Raw genomic sequence first — 17,985 nt, 5'->3', positions numbered from 1 at the left:
ATATACAAACTCTGAAACTACTCAGATAGGTATCCCCGATCTTTGTCCCAGCCGCTTTAAAATGCCAAACGCCTCATAAGGTCATCATAAAATCATCCCATCCATGGGCTTCACTCGGAATCACTCTCAATAACAAAACCTCCGCGCATGCGGCGGGATGATACCACAGGCGTATCCTCCTCGTCTTCATCCGCATTGGTCTCGGGGGCATCGGCTTTTGACTTTCGGTCCCGACTAAAAACCAAATCATCATCAAAGTCGAGTTCATCTTCATCTTCTGCAGATGTGAGAGGCGTGTCCTCATTGTCCCGGGTGGCGTTGCCAGTGGAAACCTCCTGTGAGCGAGATGACTCGGCCTCCAGATCTGCCATGAGGATATCGTCGTCATCACTGCCAACATCACTGCCACCAGATTCAGAAGCGCGACGCTGGCGTTTGGGCTCGCCAGTTGCGGCTGATTTCCCAGTGTCACTCTTGCGCTTGCGTGCACTTGCTTTCTTGCCCTTTGAGCTGGCCTCCTCTGATCGGCCAGTCAGCAAGGCTTTCTTGACGTTCTCGGCTTGTTTCTTTCGTCGCTCTTCCTCGAGACGGAAGAATTCTGCATCGCCGTCGGCATCACTCTCCTCATCACTGGCATGAATGAAGAGGTCACTTTTGATTTTGGCCTGACGAGCCAATGTGTTGGAAAGACGGGCGTCGCGACGCGCCTCAAGAACTTCGTCATCAAGGGGCTCCTTCTCAGAATTGTCCTTCTTCTTGCCCTTCTTGCGTTTCTTCTTCAATTCGTCTAGTGCATTAGACTTGGACCGCGGGTTCGGAGGGAATAGAATTCCATCTGGAACCACATCTTCGCCTTCAGAGTCGTCTCCGAAGTTGATGTCGAGTGTTGCTTGTTCAAGGGTATCTCGTGCAGTGCCCGTGTATTTCCGGCGAAGCTGCTCTCGAGGATCCTCGGTGCTTCCCTCGGGAATTGGATTCAGGATGGTCTTGTTGAGCGTGGATACAGACTCACGGAGCTCAGCTGAGCCCATTTTTGCTGGAACAACCCAGGAAGCACCAGGTACATCTTCAACACCAAGCCTTTCCAGCCCGAGCTCATTCAGCAAAAGACGAAGCTTTGCGTTGGAGAACATGGCGTTTGAACAAAACTCATCTCGCGGTTTGACGGCTATGACAAGGTTAGCTTTGACAATCATTCTTTAATTGGGGCAAACATAGACATACGGATCAGTGGATTAAGTGCACCGCCAGTTTCAGGGTCCTCTGCGTGACGAGCCGCATCCTGGGCCTCCCAGTCCTCTCTTTCAGAGGCCGCCGAGTTCAAAACATCAACAACCCATTTCACAAGGTCTGTCCGTCCATCAAGAACAAGTGCACCAGTCACAATTCCTAACTTCGCTTCAGATGTTGTCGCATCCTTTGAAGAAATCTCAAGTGTTGCCGGCGCTCGCTTGGCTGTAGACAGTGTTTGTCTTTCGTGCCCATACTCGAGGTAGAAAACAGTTGCGTTCATTTTGCTGAAAAGTAATTCGGTGATCAGAGCAGGGCGTTGATCAATCTTCTTGATCAGGCGGCGAAGGATCTGTCGAACCAATTCCTCCCACTCCCGGAAAACCGATTTGCTGCTGTTGTCCATCGGACCAGGTCCCTTGATCATCCGATTAAAAAGGTTGATTATGTCCAACCTGAATAATAGGACAGTCATTTCTTGTTTGAATGCAATGCGATAGAAATAACGATGGGCGCGTTTCAATTGCTCCGGATTCAGCTCTTTGTAGAATCCGGTGAAGGCAACGAATGTATCAACGCAGTTTTGTGTGCAAAATTTGGCTGCAAACCGTTTAAAATCGAAAGCCCGTTCTTTCGTGATCTGTGCAGCGTCCTCCATCTCCTCATCCTCGGAGTTCTGCTCTTCATCTTCCCCTCCTTCCTGCCCATTTAGTTGCTCGGCCTTCTTCTTACGCTTGGCTTTGTGCTTAGATCGAATCTGCATATCGGCGTTATCCTTAGAGTATCGCTCAAGCATTCGCAGGAAGACATGGGAAAGTTCAGTGGCGGCATCCAGATAGCCAAATCCTTGATCTTTGTATCCGCGGACAATAGCCAGAATTCTGTCATGGGTTGTTTCTTCGTAGAAGATTCGGTTTTGGATGTTTTCAGCAATTTCTTGGTCCTCTTCAATCGGCGACACGGCCATCTCTTGGACTGTTAAAAGAATTTGGGTGAAGCATCGCATTTGGGCATTCAGATCGTCCCACTCCTTGTTGTCGAAGCTACTCTGCATAGCCCGGTTGAGAGTGATGAAGGTCTCCTGGTTCAATACTCCAGCTACCAAGCCATAGCTGTCTGGTTCTGTGTCTTTGGCCGACTTTCCTTGCTGGGCGCGTTTCTTGAGTTGGGACGCCCGTCGTGCACGCTCTGCCTCGAGGAACCAGGCAACGGTGTAGAAAAACTGACGGGAATTAATATCCAGAACTCGTTCAGCTTCACGCTCAATGGCTTTCCTGACATGGGTGAAAAGAGGGTTGAAGCCAGAATCCAGGAACTCTTCCACGAATGTTCTGAGATTCTTCGAGGCCGATGCAGAAAGGTGGGCAGGCATATTAAAGTTGTTATTCTGGACAACATCTTCTTTCCTGCGACGGGTTTGGGGCTTATTCCACTTCTTGCTTTGGTCCATTTTGTGAAGAGTGGTTTGGTCATCCCGCAACACATCTTGCCCAGAGACGGTGGAAACCTTGCCCGCATCGTCACGCTTCACCCAGATCATTGTTCCGAATCGACCATGTCGAGTAGGGGCGTTCTTGGCGTATTCTCTTCGGACGAGGGATTCCTTTTGCAGTAAGTCGCCCAGCTCATCCGTTCGCTTGGCCTTCCTTTGGTCTTCTTCCATGAACAATTTGTCGACGTTGACACCCTTGACGAGGTGGAACAGAATCTCCAGAAGTACCACATCCTGCATGTTGAAGTCTTCTCCAACATTCGAACACATGGTCAAGATGAGGGCGAAAGCATCTTGTTCTTGGAAGGCGTCGATCGTAGCCGACCTCGAAGTCTCCTCCTCCTCGCCTTCAGCCGCAAGCCGCGCATTTGTCGAGATGATCGCAACATTTCGCATGAAGTAAAGCATCAATTTCAGGATGCCTTCCTCTCGGCTTTCGCGCTCGGACCGGGGGATCGCCATACTCGGTAGCGCAATTCGGATGGCGGCACGGAGGAGATTCGATCCACCATGTTTGAGGATGCCGCGTTTGTATTGAACCTGAGTTTGTTGAAGGTACGGGGTGTGACGATGGTGATTGACGGTCATCTGGCTGTGGAATTCTATCGGCCATGTCAAAGGCACAAGAAGTTCCACTGCGTTCACGTTAGCTCGTCCAGGATTACCATGAAACAGATCAAGGTTGGGTAGGGGCTTGACATACAACACGCCAGTGCAATTCTCGTCATATGCTTGCTCTTTTGTCCACTATTCCACCAGATCGAGAGAATTGGAAGTAGGTCGCCGTTCACCAGGTTCGCCTCTCCCAAGCATCTAGCCACATCCATGCGGTTGTTCTTCTCGTCGTATAGTTTGAGCCATCGCTTGATGTCGCGGAGACACGCTAGGGCATCATCTCCCAGTACATATTTATCTGCGTCTTCGCCATTGAAGCCTCCGAGCTAAAAATGAGGGGTGTCAGCCAATCTTCAACTCTCCTCCTGCGGCGATCTGGGGGCACTCACGGCAGTGACCAGGCTGTAAACGTAGCCACGCACATCCGGGTCTACGACCTGGACATCATGACCCAGAGCAACGACCTCCTGCTCCATGGTGGGGATAGTGGCTGCTGTATATCGCAATCAACTTTCACAAATACAAATGTAACTCGAACGGGCGACGCGTCTGGCGCGTTCCGCGTCTCGGCCGCCTCGTACCGCCTCGGCGATTCGGAGAAACGAACTCACCGCCGCAGCCGAGGATAGCCGATGACGTCGGGACAAACACGTGAATATCTATAGACGCTTCGCTCCTCGTTCTCTCAACTTTGACCCTTGATCACCTTCTAGTTCATTCACAGCCATGTTCGCCTCTTCTATTCGCTCGGTCTGTCGCAATGGCCCAACTGTGGCCCGCGGCTTCAGCTCTACAAGCGTGGCCAGCGCTGCCGAGGTTAAGTCTCTCGGTGTCATTGGTGCCGGTCAAATGGTTCGTCGCATGTCTCTGGCCCCGGACAGAAATTGAGGGGAGTCTAACGAGATATAGGGCCTTGGAATTGCTCTAGTCGCCGCGCAGAGGGCTCAAGTCCCCGTGACTCTGATTGACACTTCACAAGCATCATTGGACAAGGGTCTCAAGTTCGCTGGTAAATTCAACCCCACCACCATGAAGACCGAATGGGTCCGCTATTCCAGTATCTGCAACTGCAAGGAATTTAGCAGTTAACCCGGTATCCCCATGTCGCAGATAAGCTCCTCGAGAAGGATGTCTCGAAGCAGCGTATTACCCGAGAAGCCGCCGATGCGGCCCGCGGCCTTCTTACGGCCAGCACCAAGATGGACGACCTGTCCTCAGTCGACTTTGTGATCGAGGCCGTTCCCGAAATCGTCGACCTCAAGCAGAAGATCTTCACCAACCTCGCCCAAATTGCGCCCAAGCATGCGATTCTGGCTACCAATACGTCCTCCATCTCCATCACCAAGATTGCGGCCGCTACTACCGCAGACCCGACGGATCTGCAAGCCCCATCACGAGTGATCTCGACCCACTTCATGAACCCTGTTCCTATCCAGAAGGGTGTCGAGATCATCCGTGGTCTGCAGACTTCTCAGGAGACCATGGATACTGCAATTGCGTTTGTCCAACGCATGGGCAAGGTAGCCTCCGTCTCCGCCGACTCGCCCGGCTTCCTCGCCAACCGTATCCTGATGCCCTACATTAACGAAGCAGTCATCTGCCTTGAGACTGGCGTTGGTGGCCGTGATGATATTGACAACATCATGAAGACCGGTACCAATGTCCCCATGGGCCCCCTGGTCCTCGCGGATTTCATCGGTCTTGATACCTGCCTTGCAATCATGAATGTCCTACACCAGGAAACCGGTGACAGCAAGTACAGACCCTCTGGTCTTCTCCGCCGCATGGTGGATGCTGGCTGGCTTGGAAAGAAATCCGGTAAGGGCTTCTACGATTACTGATAGCCACGCGTATTACCTGGCTTAGTTGATGAGCAAAATTGGTTTCTCTTTGCACTATACCTCCTGTATCCTACCATTTTAGATGGCCACTAGCCCTCGATCTATATGAAGCCTTTCCTGGAAAACAGCCGCAAGATACCCTCATTACCCGTGAGATCTCTCATCCCGTCTCCTTACCAGATCCGTAGAGTCCGTATTCATAGCAGATGTGAGTCTCTTCCTTCACTCATTGTTCTCCTCAAGTCTCCACCCCCATTGATCCCTAGCGGCAGTTTCCATCTCAGCTTGATCCATTTCCGCAAGAAGAATAGCAACATCGAGATCCCGGTCCTCTCCCAAGATAGTAGCATTGCCATCGTAATCAACCCCATTACCTTCCCAGCAACGACATCCAGGCCACGATCTCCCACATGCATAGCTAGGCAGCGAGCGTAAGTACAATCCGTTTTCAATCCACGGCGAACTTACCAAAAGTCTGCCCCACATAGACACTTGACGTGTTGGCATCCGTCCACTTTTTCAACCATAGCATGGCAACTACAACATCGTTGCCAGTGATTACGCCTTGCCATTACCAGTATATCTGCCAATCCAGGGTCTTCGGCACATTCACGATCCGCATGGGCTAGGTCTCGACACCGGGAGCAGATCATCGTACGGCAACGAGGACATCTCTGATAGGTGTCGCCGGGTTTCAGATATCTGCTGTGAATCCATTGTCTGCAGCTGGTATGGGGACAGTACAGGCGTTCTGTTGACGGTACTGCCTCTTCGTGGACTCGAGAAGTATACAGCCGCTTCGTCCGAGTGCTTAGTGCCGGTGAGATGAGATTCATGGGAATTATTTGGTTGCAGCACCGGACTGGGAAACGAGTTCTATTCCGTAGCGAGAAGAGGGCCATTTTTAGGATACAGCGATGACAATATCGGTGCTCGCAGGGCGCGGTTATCAGCTTGTCGAACCGGATGTCTTCGTAGCAACCAACGCATTTGCTAGTTACCGGTCAACAATATTGACATTATAATCAGCTTCGGGGAATAACTAACTCTTTATTCTTGAAAAATATCTTCAAGATGGACTTCAACCTCATTCTAATTCCAACCTTTTTGGTATCCGGTAGGTGCACTGGGGCTTCTCGGCAAGGATACAAAGACACCGTCGTCTGCTCGCTGATCTGGTCATCTGTGAGTCGATCAGCCAGTTCGGTCTCAGTCGACGTCTCATCCAAGTAGAAGAAACATGTGGCATTGGCTTGCGGTGGAATAGAATTATCCTGGCATTGGAAGAGACGTGGTAAGCCCTTTATTGCTTTCGAGATTCTACCTGGAAATCGACGAGTAGGCGAAGGCACTGTTGCTGGGGGCTCTGCCATATCTGCGTTAGTGATAGACACAGTTGTTGTCAAGGAAAGGCGAGATTGAGGGAGAAGCCAATCGCTAAATATCAACCAAACGGCATCTTACCGAGGGTACATACCGGCTTCGGTTTAGCAATTCACGTTCTTAACCTCCTGCAGTGGGCAATCGCAGCCGTAGGATGTGAAGGCAATACCCACAATGACAGAAATGCAACCTACTTGATACTAGCTTTGCCCAAATTTTGCTTGGTTCAAAGGAAAGCGTAACCTGGTAGCCCTATCGACATTTCTATAATCCCGTTGTGAGTATACCGCTCAACAAGGTTAAGGTTAGCATCTGGCCATGGTTTTATATAGGAGCTGCCGGGGATAGGTCAGGTCCAGGTGGACTTTGATACTAAGAACGACTCAGTATTACATCACTACATTTGACCTTCTCGAAGTACTGGATTTAGTTTTCCATATTCAAACCTTGGAAAGCAGTTAACTTTCCATGATCGGGAACATCACTACCTTCTGAGAGCAGAGACCTCAGGCATTGGCTTTGTCCACACTAAGACATCTAGTTCTTTGATACTCCATGATAGTAGTAGTAGTAGTAGTAGTATTCTATTGAGACGTGGTGCTGTAGGCACCGGCCTCGGGCAACGATGTTGTTGCGTCGTTCCTTCCTTGTCTAGATAGCTTCGCTCCCTCTTCTCTCTTCTCTCTTCTCTCTTCTCTCTTCTCTCTTCTCTCTTCTCTCTTCATCTCATCCACTTGCTCTTTTCCATTCATCATCTCCTCACATTCGACCTCAGTCAGTGCTATCAATTCCAAACTCCAAACAATCAAGCAACAAACCGCAGAAGCTGTGACAGCACTTCGTTCATACTCCTCCCATCACTCCCATCAATCCCATCGGTCCTGAACCTTCCTCACCACTGATTTGAGCCACCGTCAACGCGATGCGAGGATACCTCAACCCCCGATTCTCCGGCAAACCGGGCGATAATGTCAACCAATTCATCAAAGCATGCCATTGCATTCCGCCCCTCTATGGATATACAGAGGCCCAGCTCAATGATGTCCGCGCAGTGACATTGTATCAAGGAACTTCCGAAGAAGCCAGAAAGTTCCTAGACAAGCTTCCCGAATCTGTCCAGGACGACTTTGTTCAAGCGTCGACCCAGCTCAAGGAAAAGTTCCCATGGAAGTCCGAGACCGAACAATCGATTGCCATGGAGAAAATCACCAACCTGAAGCAAGCAGAAATGCCATTGTACGAGTATGTCGAGCAGGGTACGAAGCTCCAGGCTGAGACTTTCCCGAGCCAACATGTCTCGCTTTGCCAGTGGTGGCTTCTTGGATTGAAAGACCAACTCGCAGCGAACATCGCAATCACCGCATGGCTGAAGCACGCCGACGGCGAATTGTCCTTCGACAAAATCGTCCATTACGTGAGAAACCCTGGCCTGAAGTACGAGGGTGACGACTACAACAAAAAGTGGTATTAAAGTTTCCGCGCACAGCTTCTTCCGAGGTTAGCCAGCTATTCGAACGGGTTCCTGAGTCAGATTATGATTCTACTGTGCATGATTAGATACAGCACCAGGGTATTGGTATTGCCTATCCAAATAGTCAATATGCTTCCCAGTCAGTGAGAAATAGCTATAGCATCAATGAATCACGGATTATGGTTTTGAACTACTTACTAGAATTTGTGCCAGCCTAGATGTAACCATGTACCAGTCAAGGCGATCTCATTCAATTAAACACTAAAACTAAAACAAAGGGTATCGTAGATGCATTTCAAATTGCCTTCAAGTAGACAAGGACCCCAAACTCCGAAAAATGACCAAGTTTTGCAGATTTCGCTACCGGAATTGTTCAAATGTTCCCAGCGAACCTTCGGCCAGCCCATCCAGATCCATACTCCTGATACTCTTGTCGGGAAATTGCAACCTTGCTCAACTCTTCTCGGTTGTTGGCGAGGCGGGACCCTCCCAGCCATGTAGAGCAGATGGGACTATTCGCGAGTTAGTATAAGGTGCAGCTAGGAAATATCAAAAGCGAAGTAGTACTTACTCTTCAGCCCGGCGCACTCTCACGACGCATTCAGATGATGTAATTTGACGCAATTCCGATTCACTAATAGAAAGGTCATTAATTTGAGCACCAATACATCGAGGCAAAGTCCAACATACAGCCGCTCCATGAAGCCTGGGATACCAGCATTACCGCCCACGACAAGAACATTTGCCAATAATGAAGCATGTAGTCCAGCGGGAAGAACAGACAGACTCTGCAGAATCATTTCGGGAACTCCTGCCTGCTTCATGCCAATGTCACTCGGGCGGAACAAAAGCTCTGGAACAGCAAAGCGCTCATTGCCCAGAACTAAGACATCCTCGGAAAGAATTTCAGAACTTAACCCGGACAGAGCGCCTTTCTTCTTTTTCGCCTCCAACAGAGGGTCGTGTGGTCGCATGAAACCCTTCTTGTTCGCGTTAGGGTCAGGAAGCACAAAGTCCACCACAATACTATCGTCCGAGGCTGCTTGGCGCTTGAGGTTCGCCTTCCAAGTCTTCTCCATGTCTGTCGTGAAATCATTGGTCACAAAGCATACCGACTCCTTCACCTCATTCATAATATAGCTCTCATCCACCATGTTGTACTGCCTCATGGACACGATCTCCTTCAGGTAGTTCGTCAGGTGTTTGCCGCCAATGTCAAGGCGGCGTATCGCGCGCTGGATGGGGAGTCCTCTATAGACGGGTGTCACGGTCGTATGTGAATATCCAGAGTCGACAACAAGCAGACAATCCGCAGGCAAGATATCCGTCTCGGGCTTTCGAAGCGGGTCTCCAAATAATGAATGGACCTCGTTCCATGCATTGAGCGTCGGGCCTAAAAAATAGCATAACATCAGTATTGATCCTCCGGCTTCATCTTCATCGACCAACTCTCAGGATTTTGCGCATCTCTTACCCAAACACCTCACATAACCACCAAAGCCCCATTCCTCCATCACCATTTCGTCCGTATTCCGTTGCAAAACCGGCATGGTATTCGGCGCCTCCGTAAGCACGAGAGTCGTGTCTTCCGGCGACGGGATTCGAATGCCCTTATTCCGCGCCGTAGCCTTCTCCTCGAAGAACGACTGCTCCCAGATCTCCCTCTCCGCTTCCCAATTCACGAGATATCCCTTCTCCACCGGCCGGCGAAACATGGCCTCGTTCCAGTCGTTGACAGTGCTGGAGATCTGCGGACCGACCACGATGCGATTATCGCGCGTCTTGACAAGACAGTTCGGAATCGTAGTGCATGCGGATAGGGCTTCTTCGGCGGTGGTAGCATCGGACGCATAGCCCGCTTTCATTGTATAGGCGCCATTGTCGATGATGAAGGTTTTCTGGGGGATACGCCGAGATGGGGCTTCGGGTGCCTTTTTGGCAGGTTTTGCTGCGGCGCGGGCCTTCGATGTTCCCATGATCTCACGGGGGTTTTGAAATTGAAATTGAAATCAAGAATGAAATTCGGAGAGTCGGAGGAAAGGCGAGCTGCTCCGAGTCCAGCTTCAACGCGGTGTCGAAATGTTTGCTGTGTTTGACTCGGTGTCTTTCTGCCTCAGGCTGCAATAGGAACTACTACTACGTAGTTACAATAACTTGTTATTCATGTACTTCATGATCTCAATGGAGGGAGTAATTATTATTCAAAATTCATTATAAAGATATATATTCCTATCTTTGCAAGAAGTTTCAATATGCATTATATTATCCTTTTCTTATCAAGTTGTAGCAGCTTAAACCCCCGCCCCGCAGAGCCCCGCGCTGCAAAAAAAAGATCCATACGCCAAAATTCCTCAACTGCCCCTCCAACATCCAACTTTTACAACACCTCACTCAATCCTCTCAACCTTTCAAACAGCCGCAGCTCGTCCCCCGCTGCCTTGCCAGAACTACACATCAAAAATGGCAACTCAAATCGCAACCCTCCTCTCCTCAACCCTCGCCCTCCTCGACCAATTCCAAGAAACACTCACTCCATCCCGCGCCGCAGAGACTCAGTCTCAGTCTCAATCTCAACCCGAGTCCTCCTCCTCTTCAAACGATGCAAAGCCCCTAGCCCTCCTATCAGCATCATCCGCTGCTCTCCGCGCACAAGTAACAAAACTCTCACTACTGGCAATAACCACACCCTTCACACCGTCAGCGGTTAGCACCGTGCTCCGAGCCGTGAATGACTCCGTCCTGCCTTCACTTATAACAGCGGCTCTCCTGATCACGCCAACCGAGTACACAAAAGCATTCCACTCTGAGATCCTCGTTCTTTCGCGCACGGCGTTGGCGGAATTCGCTGCGCTGGTTGGACTTGTTAAGGGTATTGCGGAGAAGAGCGAGACTGGAGAGAAAAGCAAGAAAAATGACTCCAAGGAGGCTATGTCCAAGGCGGAGAAGGATACCGTTACCGTTGCGGCGGGTCGAGTTTGGGAAGCGTGTGATACTGTGACGGCTGTTGCTACGAAGGGTGTTGTGGGGTTTGTTGTGCATCGGGTTGAGCAGTGGAGGGATCTGATTCGGGATGCTGTGATGGAAATTGAGGAGTGGGATCCTGAGGAGGATGAGGATGATTTCTTTGATGATTTGATGGGTGATGAGAAGAAGAAGGATGATGATGATGAGGCCTCGGATAAAGATGATGAAAGTGATTCTGATTCCGATGACGATGAAGATACTGCTGCGCTCCTGGAGCGCAAGAAGTCTACATTGCGCTTCCTTAAGCCCGTCGCTCAGGTTTACCCGGCTGTTATCAATTACCGCTTGAAGAACGCGGGGGAAACGCCGCTGGCTACGAAGGCTGGTGTTGCGAAGCTGGAGCTTTTGATGCTTCATCTTGGACAGATTCCTGATCAGGTTGATGAGGCTGCTGGTGCTTTGTATGAGGATGATGCGGATCGGGCGGTGGATTTCTTGAAAAAGATCCGCGCGAATGCTACCGTTGCTGTTACCTCGCTGGAACTTCCTTGGGGTGCGGCTGCGGGTGCGGATAAGGCTGAAGATAAATTTACTGTCTGGTCGAGGACGTGGCTTAAGGTTTTGGAGGAAGTTGGCAAGTCCATCGAGGCTGAGTGAAATTGAAGTTGGTCACCACAGCGTCTGAGAGGAGCTTGAACTTGAGATTGTACCTAGTTGATACCCAGTCGATGCAAACGAGTCTCCGAAAAACAACATTAGAATTTCAAAGGCATAATAAAGTCCATATTTGTTTATGTACAGGTTAAAGAAGATAATTGTTATACAAAGGGGGACCCTGCGACAATGCCTTTGGTAGGTTGATAGTGTCTCCCCCGGGCTTTCCACCTAGAATTCGTCAGCTTTGGTATCATCCTCTTCCCATTCAGGCATATCTTGAGCAGGAATATGCTCTTTCAAAAATTGCAACACAGCATCCGTCCCCTTGGCAACAATCTGCCAACGAGGAACCCGGAAGCGATTGCCAGCAACTTCGAACCGCCTCAATGCTGAGCCCGACCCCCAGTTGCGAGGGGAACGCTCCGCGGCCAGAAGACCGATCTTCGGCGGCAAAGCATCGATGTCATTGTTACTGACGTCCAGAACCTGGAGACCTTGGACAGCCTCGAAATCGAGACTGACGATCCGATTATCTGAGACCAGGAAGGACTTGAGTTCTGGGAAGGTCTCGCGAAGATGCAACAAGGGTCCTGTCAGTCGGTTGTTGGAGACATCGAGGACAGTAAGTGCTGGAGCCTTCAGGTTCGCCAGGAGAGATTCGATGGATGTTAGCCCAGTGGCACTGAGGTTGAGTGTTTGGAGTTTGGGGAGCTCAAGGGGTGAAGACAGAAGCTCGGCACTGTCCAGAGGATTGTGAGAAAGGTCAAGCTCGGTCAGATTCTCCGCAAGCATCTTCAGCGCTGATGAAGGGAAGCGAGATAGTTCATTGTGTTGCAGTTCAAGACGGCGAACCTCTTGCGTATCGATCATTTCCAGTTTCCAAGTCTCCAGCTCGGTCATTTCCGAATATGATCTGTCCAGAAGACCACCGGCTCTAACCTGCCAGCCACTCTCCAGTGCCGGCGTCTCCGGGGCAAGCGTAAACTGCGTCGCCACGGAGCCCTCATCATCCGTATCTAGAGGATCGGGCTCACAACGATTCCGCATATCCTGAAGAATTTCATCTGACGACATGCTCAGCAGCTTGCGCTCGCGAAGTGGATTGTTGGCAATTCGGAAAGATGTCAAGCCTTCCAAAAGACCAATCTTCTCATCTAGTCGAGTGATATTGTTCCCAGTAAGATCGACGTTCTTAAGTGACTTCAACCCCACCAGTCCATCTGGAAGCTCCGCAATGCTATTATCCTCAGCCGAAAGAACCGCCAAATTCTGCCAGGCAGACACACGAGGTAGGTATTTAATGCGATTTATACCGATGAACAAACTCTGCAGTTCTGGCAACGCTAGGTTGTCATTGGCGGCAAATACTTCAATTGAGTTGCCAGCAACGTTTAGCGTCTGCAGGGTTCCAAGACGATCGACAGATTCCGGAATCAGAGTGCCTTGCAATGTATTTTTGGGTGCATTGAGGGTTCGCAAAGGGACGTTGCTCAATGCGGCAAAAGGTAACGATGCCAACTTATTTTCGCCAACATCCAACAACTTGAGGTTTGTCAAATGAGCAAGCTCTTTCGGTAATGACGTGAGAGCGTTGCCGCGGAGGTCGAGCGCTTCTAATTGTTGAAGGCGACTGATGTCTCCCGTCAAGGATCCTTCCAGCTTGTTATTTGCAAGTTTCAAATCCACCAAAGTTGGTATCTCCAGCACGACTCGGATCTTCTCCATATCAAAAGAGTTATTGGAGAGGTTGAGAGAGCGCAATTGCCGCAACTGCTTGATACCCATTGGAAGGCTATGCAGTACATTGCCATGAAGATCCAAAGTCTCCAACCCGCCAAATTGAGGCGCTCGTTCGTCCCGCTCTGGATCAATATTCTCTGGGTCCACGTCTGGGAATGTAGCATCGGAGACTTCGGCGAGTTCATTGTCTGCTGCGATGAATTTGACCAGGTCTACATTCTCGAACCAATTCGTAGCATCGGGGTCAAATTCGTACATATCGATGACCTCTTTGGGAATCTCCGTTAACGAAAGGGCGGCGATATTCAAAGTGCCCGAAGTACGAGCGCCTTCCACCCGTTTTCGTATGACGCCGGGATTGGAGCCCTTGGGTAACTGTTCGAAAGGATCTTCTTCAATGGTACCCCATGAATCTGCGGGCTTGACTTGTGGTTCGGGCTTCTCATCATTCGTATCGCTCTTTGCTGCTGCCTTTCGAGCTGCCTTGGCCTTGGCAATGGTGTCACGTAAGGCGCTCGATGACTTCGTAGTCTTCCTGGATTCATGTTCCGCCTGTTGCTCGGGCGTAAGTTCATCTGCTATGTTGGATGCCGCGGACACGTATCGAGAAGCAGTTGATGGCGATCTCATTGTTGATGGGGACTCTGTCTGGGGCTTCCTGGTCTTCCGAACGTTAAGTGGACGTTCGGGCGGTCCCATATCAGTCTTGACAGATTTCGGGGCTGTTTTTCCTGGGGAGGGTCGCGCGAATGATGGCTTGCCAATTGATTTATGGTTGAGTGTATCCTGTGATGCCTTTTTGAGAGGCGTTCTCGGCTCCGTGGTACCACTTCCCAGTGCAATGCTGTGTCTCGCTGATGGCATCTTCATTCTTGAGGGACTTTCAGCAGCATCCGAGACCTTGTTTGGTGACAGGGGTGTAGACGATGCGACCGACGGACGGTTTCGAGATGGCAAGCGAAGCTTGGATACAGGTTGGGACAGAAACTCGTTTCCTTCAGTCTGGCCAGAAGATGATCGCGACGGTGATCGGGAGTAATTGGAGACATTCGATGGTGTTTTGGAAGGGGATCGTATCGGGCTGGCTCCATTGAAGAAGCTAGACTGTCGTTTCACGGATGCCGGCGATGGTGGAATAGCAGATATCGTCTCAATTGTTCGGTCTGATAGCGAGGGCCGAATTTGTCGAACACGACCGCGAGCCTCTTGAGCATCTTCATCCCCCACCACGCTCGCGTCTTCTAGCTTGTCGCTTTCATCCAATCCGCTGGCGGGCTCGCTAGGCACAGGAGATACCTGCTCACGGGTTTTCGATGGTGATGAATAACGCGAGGATGGTGGTTTGAGGAGCGACTCGTATGAGGGACGTCGTAGGCGGCTATGGTCGAGACCAGGATCGGCTTGTAAGCGATCTCGTGAAGGTGAGGGGCGGATGGATTTCGATGCGGTGGTGGTTGGTAATGGCAATCTGGAGACCGGACGTGGAATCCCACTCGGCGGACGGATAGCTGACTTGGGCTGGCTCTCCATGTTGGCGTCTATGTTCTGTGTGAGATTAGGACGTGGGCCAGGTGAGAGTGAATAGAGCCACACGTCAGAAAAAGCGAACGATGTCCGTGCAGAATCAAGAATGTGAAAGGCGGGGGAAAAGCAAAAGGAGTTCGGATGAAAAAAGTGGCAGGCCCACCTTCATGACAATTCGGAGATTCTCTCACCCCTGGGGATACCAGATGGGGAACTGATCGAAGCTAAATTATTGGAGATCGAGGCTGATAGGATTGTTTACTTTTATTTCCGCGATAGCCGCCTCAGGCAGAAACCATCTCTATAAACAGCCTGACCATTGACAAGGGAGGCTGCAGATATCTACGACAATCCGATAGTAAGACAGTATGCTCGGATAATTGCAGAACAAAGAACACGATGGTTTTGGTAAGCTCAGGCTTATGTAGGTTCAAATTGCTGGGCCGTGATACGTGGATCAATGCATCCGTGCTGTGCCTGTCCACTAGATGAATGGGCTAGCTGCCGATACCTACAACCATGGATAGGCACGAAGTAGCCGTCTGATGATGCTGGGAGGAGGTATTTTGGGTGCAAGGAATAAATCCATTGGTACAACAGGTAGTACTAGTATGTTTCGCGAACTATTTGGAAGCTAAGACGGCCCAGGTAGACTATTCAGTGTATAGGTAGGATCCTGAAGAGACTGACCTTTCTTCAATCATTCCGACTCGGTCAGGGCAATTCCAATTGAATCTTGTCCAGGTGTATGATCAGTATTATTCCTGTTCAATGTCGTTGGCTTGGGTCACGGTGTTTACATAGTAGTATAACGTCATTCCATTAGAAGTATATTTTCAGCTATGTCACTAGTTTATACTAACTAACTACTAACAAACCAACCACTCGCAATTAGGCATGGAGGCAGTATCTGCAGAGCCATTCCTTCCAGAGGCTGTCAAGTAGCATTCCATTCCAGGAAGCATTCCACTCAGAATGTTCTACTATGAATTTGATGGTCGAGACCATACTAGGCTAATCGGGTATCTGTTCAGGTACCAGCATTCTTCTAGACATAGTCGAAGAATGTTCGAAATTTTCAGACATTGCGAAGTGCTATATATAATTCGTGTATGTACAGAGTACAGAGTACTCTGTATAATGCAAGGACGCTGTGATGGCATCATTGCTATTGTTCAGCTGAGTCCCCAGCTTCCAAGGTTATCGGTTGCCAGCCCAACCCCGTCGTTCGCAGCCTGTTTACCACCAAAATGGAAGCGTCGATCGGCAGACCAAGCCGCATTGGGGAATGTGGGTCCATCAGGCGGCTGATCCGAGTTTCTGATTGGCAGTAAATGTCACATGGTTGGGAAGGCACCGTGTGGTCCCAAACTTCCCCCAGCCGCATTTCGCACTGCGGCCGTTCCCAGCCCCCTCCTCCAACGATATCATATTCCCCTCTCATTTATGCCCTTTCTTCCCCTTCATATCCCTTCTACCCATTCACACCCCCTTACAATAAACCACCATTGACTCTCTACAATCTGCGCAATCATCCTACCACCCTCCCCCTCATTTCTCTTCTCCGGTATGCGCCCGACCGCCTTTCAATGGCTCCTCCACTTTCTCTATCGATAGCGATAAACTAACCCACCATCCCATTCCAGTGCGAGGATCCCCCTCCAAACCCCCACGACTGGCTCCTTGAGTCACCGTAGACTACTATCTCTCAACGACTTCATCGGCCATGTCTCAAACTCCCCTCGCCGCTCCCGCCGAGATTCTTGCCCCGGCAACCCCAGCCAGACGGGCCACTCTTTCTCCATCGCCAGATCTCAGTGCCCCCATCATCAAGGTCCGATCTTCCCACTCAGACAAGAAGTTCACGTCTCCACCACCTCTTTCATCATCCGACATGACCCCGCCACCCTCTACCCAGATCCCCGGCGCTCCTCTGCGCCGCTCTCATTCTCGCTCTATCAGTCCATCTCTCATCACTCCAGTTGACCTGGAGAAGTCCTTGTGCGACGCCTATGGCGCGTCTGAGAATCTTCCATCCGCTGAAGATATTGACAATGCCAACGAGGCTCAACTACGTACGATCGCCAAGGAACTCCTCGCTAAAGCCCAAGAGGCCCGCATGAATGCTTTACATTTCAAGCTACAGAATAGTCTGGCCTCTTTCGCCAGCAATAACGCGATCGAGCGTGCTGAGGTGGAACAGAAGCTCGCCAAGCGTGAAGTTGAGATCCTCCAGAGCGATGAATATCGCAACCGCACACGCCCGGCGGATCCCCTCACCCCCAGACCCTCCCAGTCTGTCTCCACAGATGATTATCTTGCTGCCCTCCAGCGATCACAGGAGCTGGAAGGTGCCAACACTCTTCTGGACCGCCGCCTTCGGAATGCCAAGCGGGCTATCGACGATGCCACCACAAGATCAGTGGAGTTGGGCGAGCAGAATGAGATGCTAAAACGCCGCATTGAAGACAACCGTCGACACTTCTCCCAAATCTACAACTACGGTTGTCTTTCCCCGGGCATGCAGAGCGAGATGCAGACCATCTGCCGTGGAGAAGCCACCGACGGGCTGGCAGCCCTTCTCTTCGCGGACAAATTCACGAACCGTCTGCATGAACCTCACAACACTTATGGCGCTCCCTCGTCTGTTCCCATGACTCCGCAGCAAGCGCGCTCTGCTCGCCAGAGCAGCCACTACATGACCCCCGCCCAGGGATCGCAAGGACAACAGCAGTACGATAGCGACAGCACTGTTTCTCTGTCGGGCCCCGAGTCTGAAGAAGAGGGCATGACTACCCGACACTCGCACATGCGCTCCACCGCCCCAAAGACCAGCTCATTGCTGCAGACCAAGCTGTTTGGCCAGGTCAAGAAACCTGGCGTGGAACGTGGCCAATCCAACAAGCGCAAGGCTACTTCGAGCCAGGCTGGGTCTGCGAAGAGATCCAGGACGAATGGCGGAGTGGGTCTCGGAATTGAAACCTAAGACTACCCCACTCCCTGCACGAGCCCGACGCTTGTGCCACTCGACGGGATACGATTCATGACCTAGCGCTGCTCTCTCACTC

The 17,985-nt window shown here is 50.8% G+C and overlaps 7 protein-coding genes across 7 annotated transcripts; 4 read left to right on the top strand and 3 right to left on the bottom strand.

Annotated features, from left to right (window-relative positions):
• Positions 1 to 110: 110 nt before the first annotated feature.
• tof1 (putative DNA repair protein (Tof1)) lies at positions 111 to 3,813 on the bottom strand (the record flags this gene model as incomplete). The annotated part of the gene is made up of 4 exons (XM_057259817.1): positions 111 to 1,168; positions 1,225 to 3,357; positions 3,426 to 3,663; positions 3,727 to 3,813. The coding sequence occupies 4 exons, from the start codon at positions 3,811 to 3,813 to the stop codon at positions 111 to 113; spliced, it is 3,516 nt and encodes a 1,171-aa protein (XP_057127649.1).
• Positions 3,814 to 4,063: 250 nt separating this feature from the next.
• Positions 4,064 to 5,178, top strand: N7481_000597 (3-hydroxyacyl-CoA dehydrogenase family protein; the record flags this gene model as incomplete). The annotated part of the gene is made up of 3 exons (XM_057259816.1): positions 4,064 to 4,189; positions 4,247 to 4,346; positions 4,448 to 5,178. 3 exons carry the CDS (start codon positions 4,064 to 4,066, stop codon positions 5,176 to 5,178), a joined length of 957 nt encoding a protein of 318 aa, XP_057127648.1.
• Positions 5,179 to 7,483: 2,305 nt separating this feature from the next.
• Positions 7,484 to 8,032, top strand: N7481_000596 (uncharacterized protein; the record flags this gene model as incomplete). The annotated part of the gene is made up of 1 exon (XM_057259815.1): positions 7,484 to 8,032. One exon carries the CDS (start codon positions 7,484 to 7,486, stop codon positions 8,030 to 8,032), a length of 549 nt encoding a protein of 182 aa, XP_057127647.1.
• Positions 8,033 to 8,405: 373 nt separating this feature from the next.
• Positions 8,406 to 10,008, bottom strand: arp6 (actin family protein; the record flags this gene model as incomplete). Its single annotated transcript, XM_057259814.1, has 4 exons — positions 8,406 to 8,544; positions 8,604 to 8,666; positions 8,723 to 9,425; positions 9,507 to 10,008. 4 exons carry the CDS (start codon positions 10,006 to 10,008, stop codon positions 8,406 to 8,408), a joined length of 1,407 nt encoding a protein of 468 aa, XP_057127646.1.
• A 484-nt stretch (positions 10,009 to 10,492) lies between these two features.
• N7481_000594 (uncharacterized protein) lies at positions 10,493 to 11,653 on the top strand (the record flags this gene model as incomplete). The annotated part of the gene is made up of 1 exon (XM_057259813.1): positions 10,493 to 11,653. One exon carries the CDS (start codon positions 10,493 to 10,495, stop codon positions 11,651 to 11,653), a length of 1,161 nt encoding a protein of 386 aa, XP_057127645.1.
• Positions 11,654 to 11,881: 228 nt separating this feature from the next.
• Positions 11,882 to 14,923, bottom strand: N7481_000593 (uncharacterized protein; the record flags this gene model as incomplete). Its single annotated transcript, XM_057259812.1, has 1 exon — positions 11,882 to 14,923. The coding sequence occupies one exon, from the start codon at positions 14,921 to 14,923 to the stop codon at positions 11,882 to 11,884; it is 3,042 nt and encodes a 1,013-aa protein (XP_057127644.1).
• Positions 14,924 to 16,643: 1,720 nt separating this feature from the next.
• On the top strand, positions 16,644 to 17,903 carry N7481_000592 (uncharacterized protein; the record flags this gene model as incomplete). The annotated part of the gene is made up of 1 exon (XM_057259811.1): positions 16,644 to 17,903. One exon carries the CDS (start codon positions 16,644 to 16,646, stop codon positions 17,901 to 17,903), a length of 1,260 nt encoding a protein of 419 aa, XP_057127643.1.
• Between the last annotated feature and the right edge of the window lie 82 nt (positions 17,904 to 17,985).

Source organism: Penicillium waksmanii (assembly GCF_028829765.1).
Source record: "Penicillium waksmanii strain IBT 27052 chromosome Unknown utg000001l:1.0-4852451.0:1.0-4856178.0, whole genome shotgun sequence".
Taxonomy (NCBI): domain Eukaryota; kingdom Fungi; phylum Ascomycota; class Eurotiomycetes; order Eurotiales; family Aspergillaceae; genus Penicillium; species Penicillium waksmanii.
Note: the sequence above shows the minus strand (reverse complement) of the source record. Positions and strands in the feature narration are given on the sequence as shown.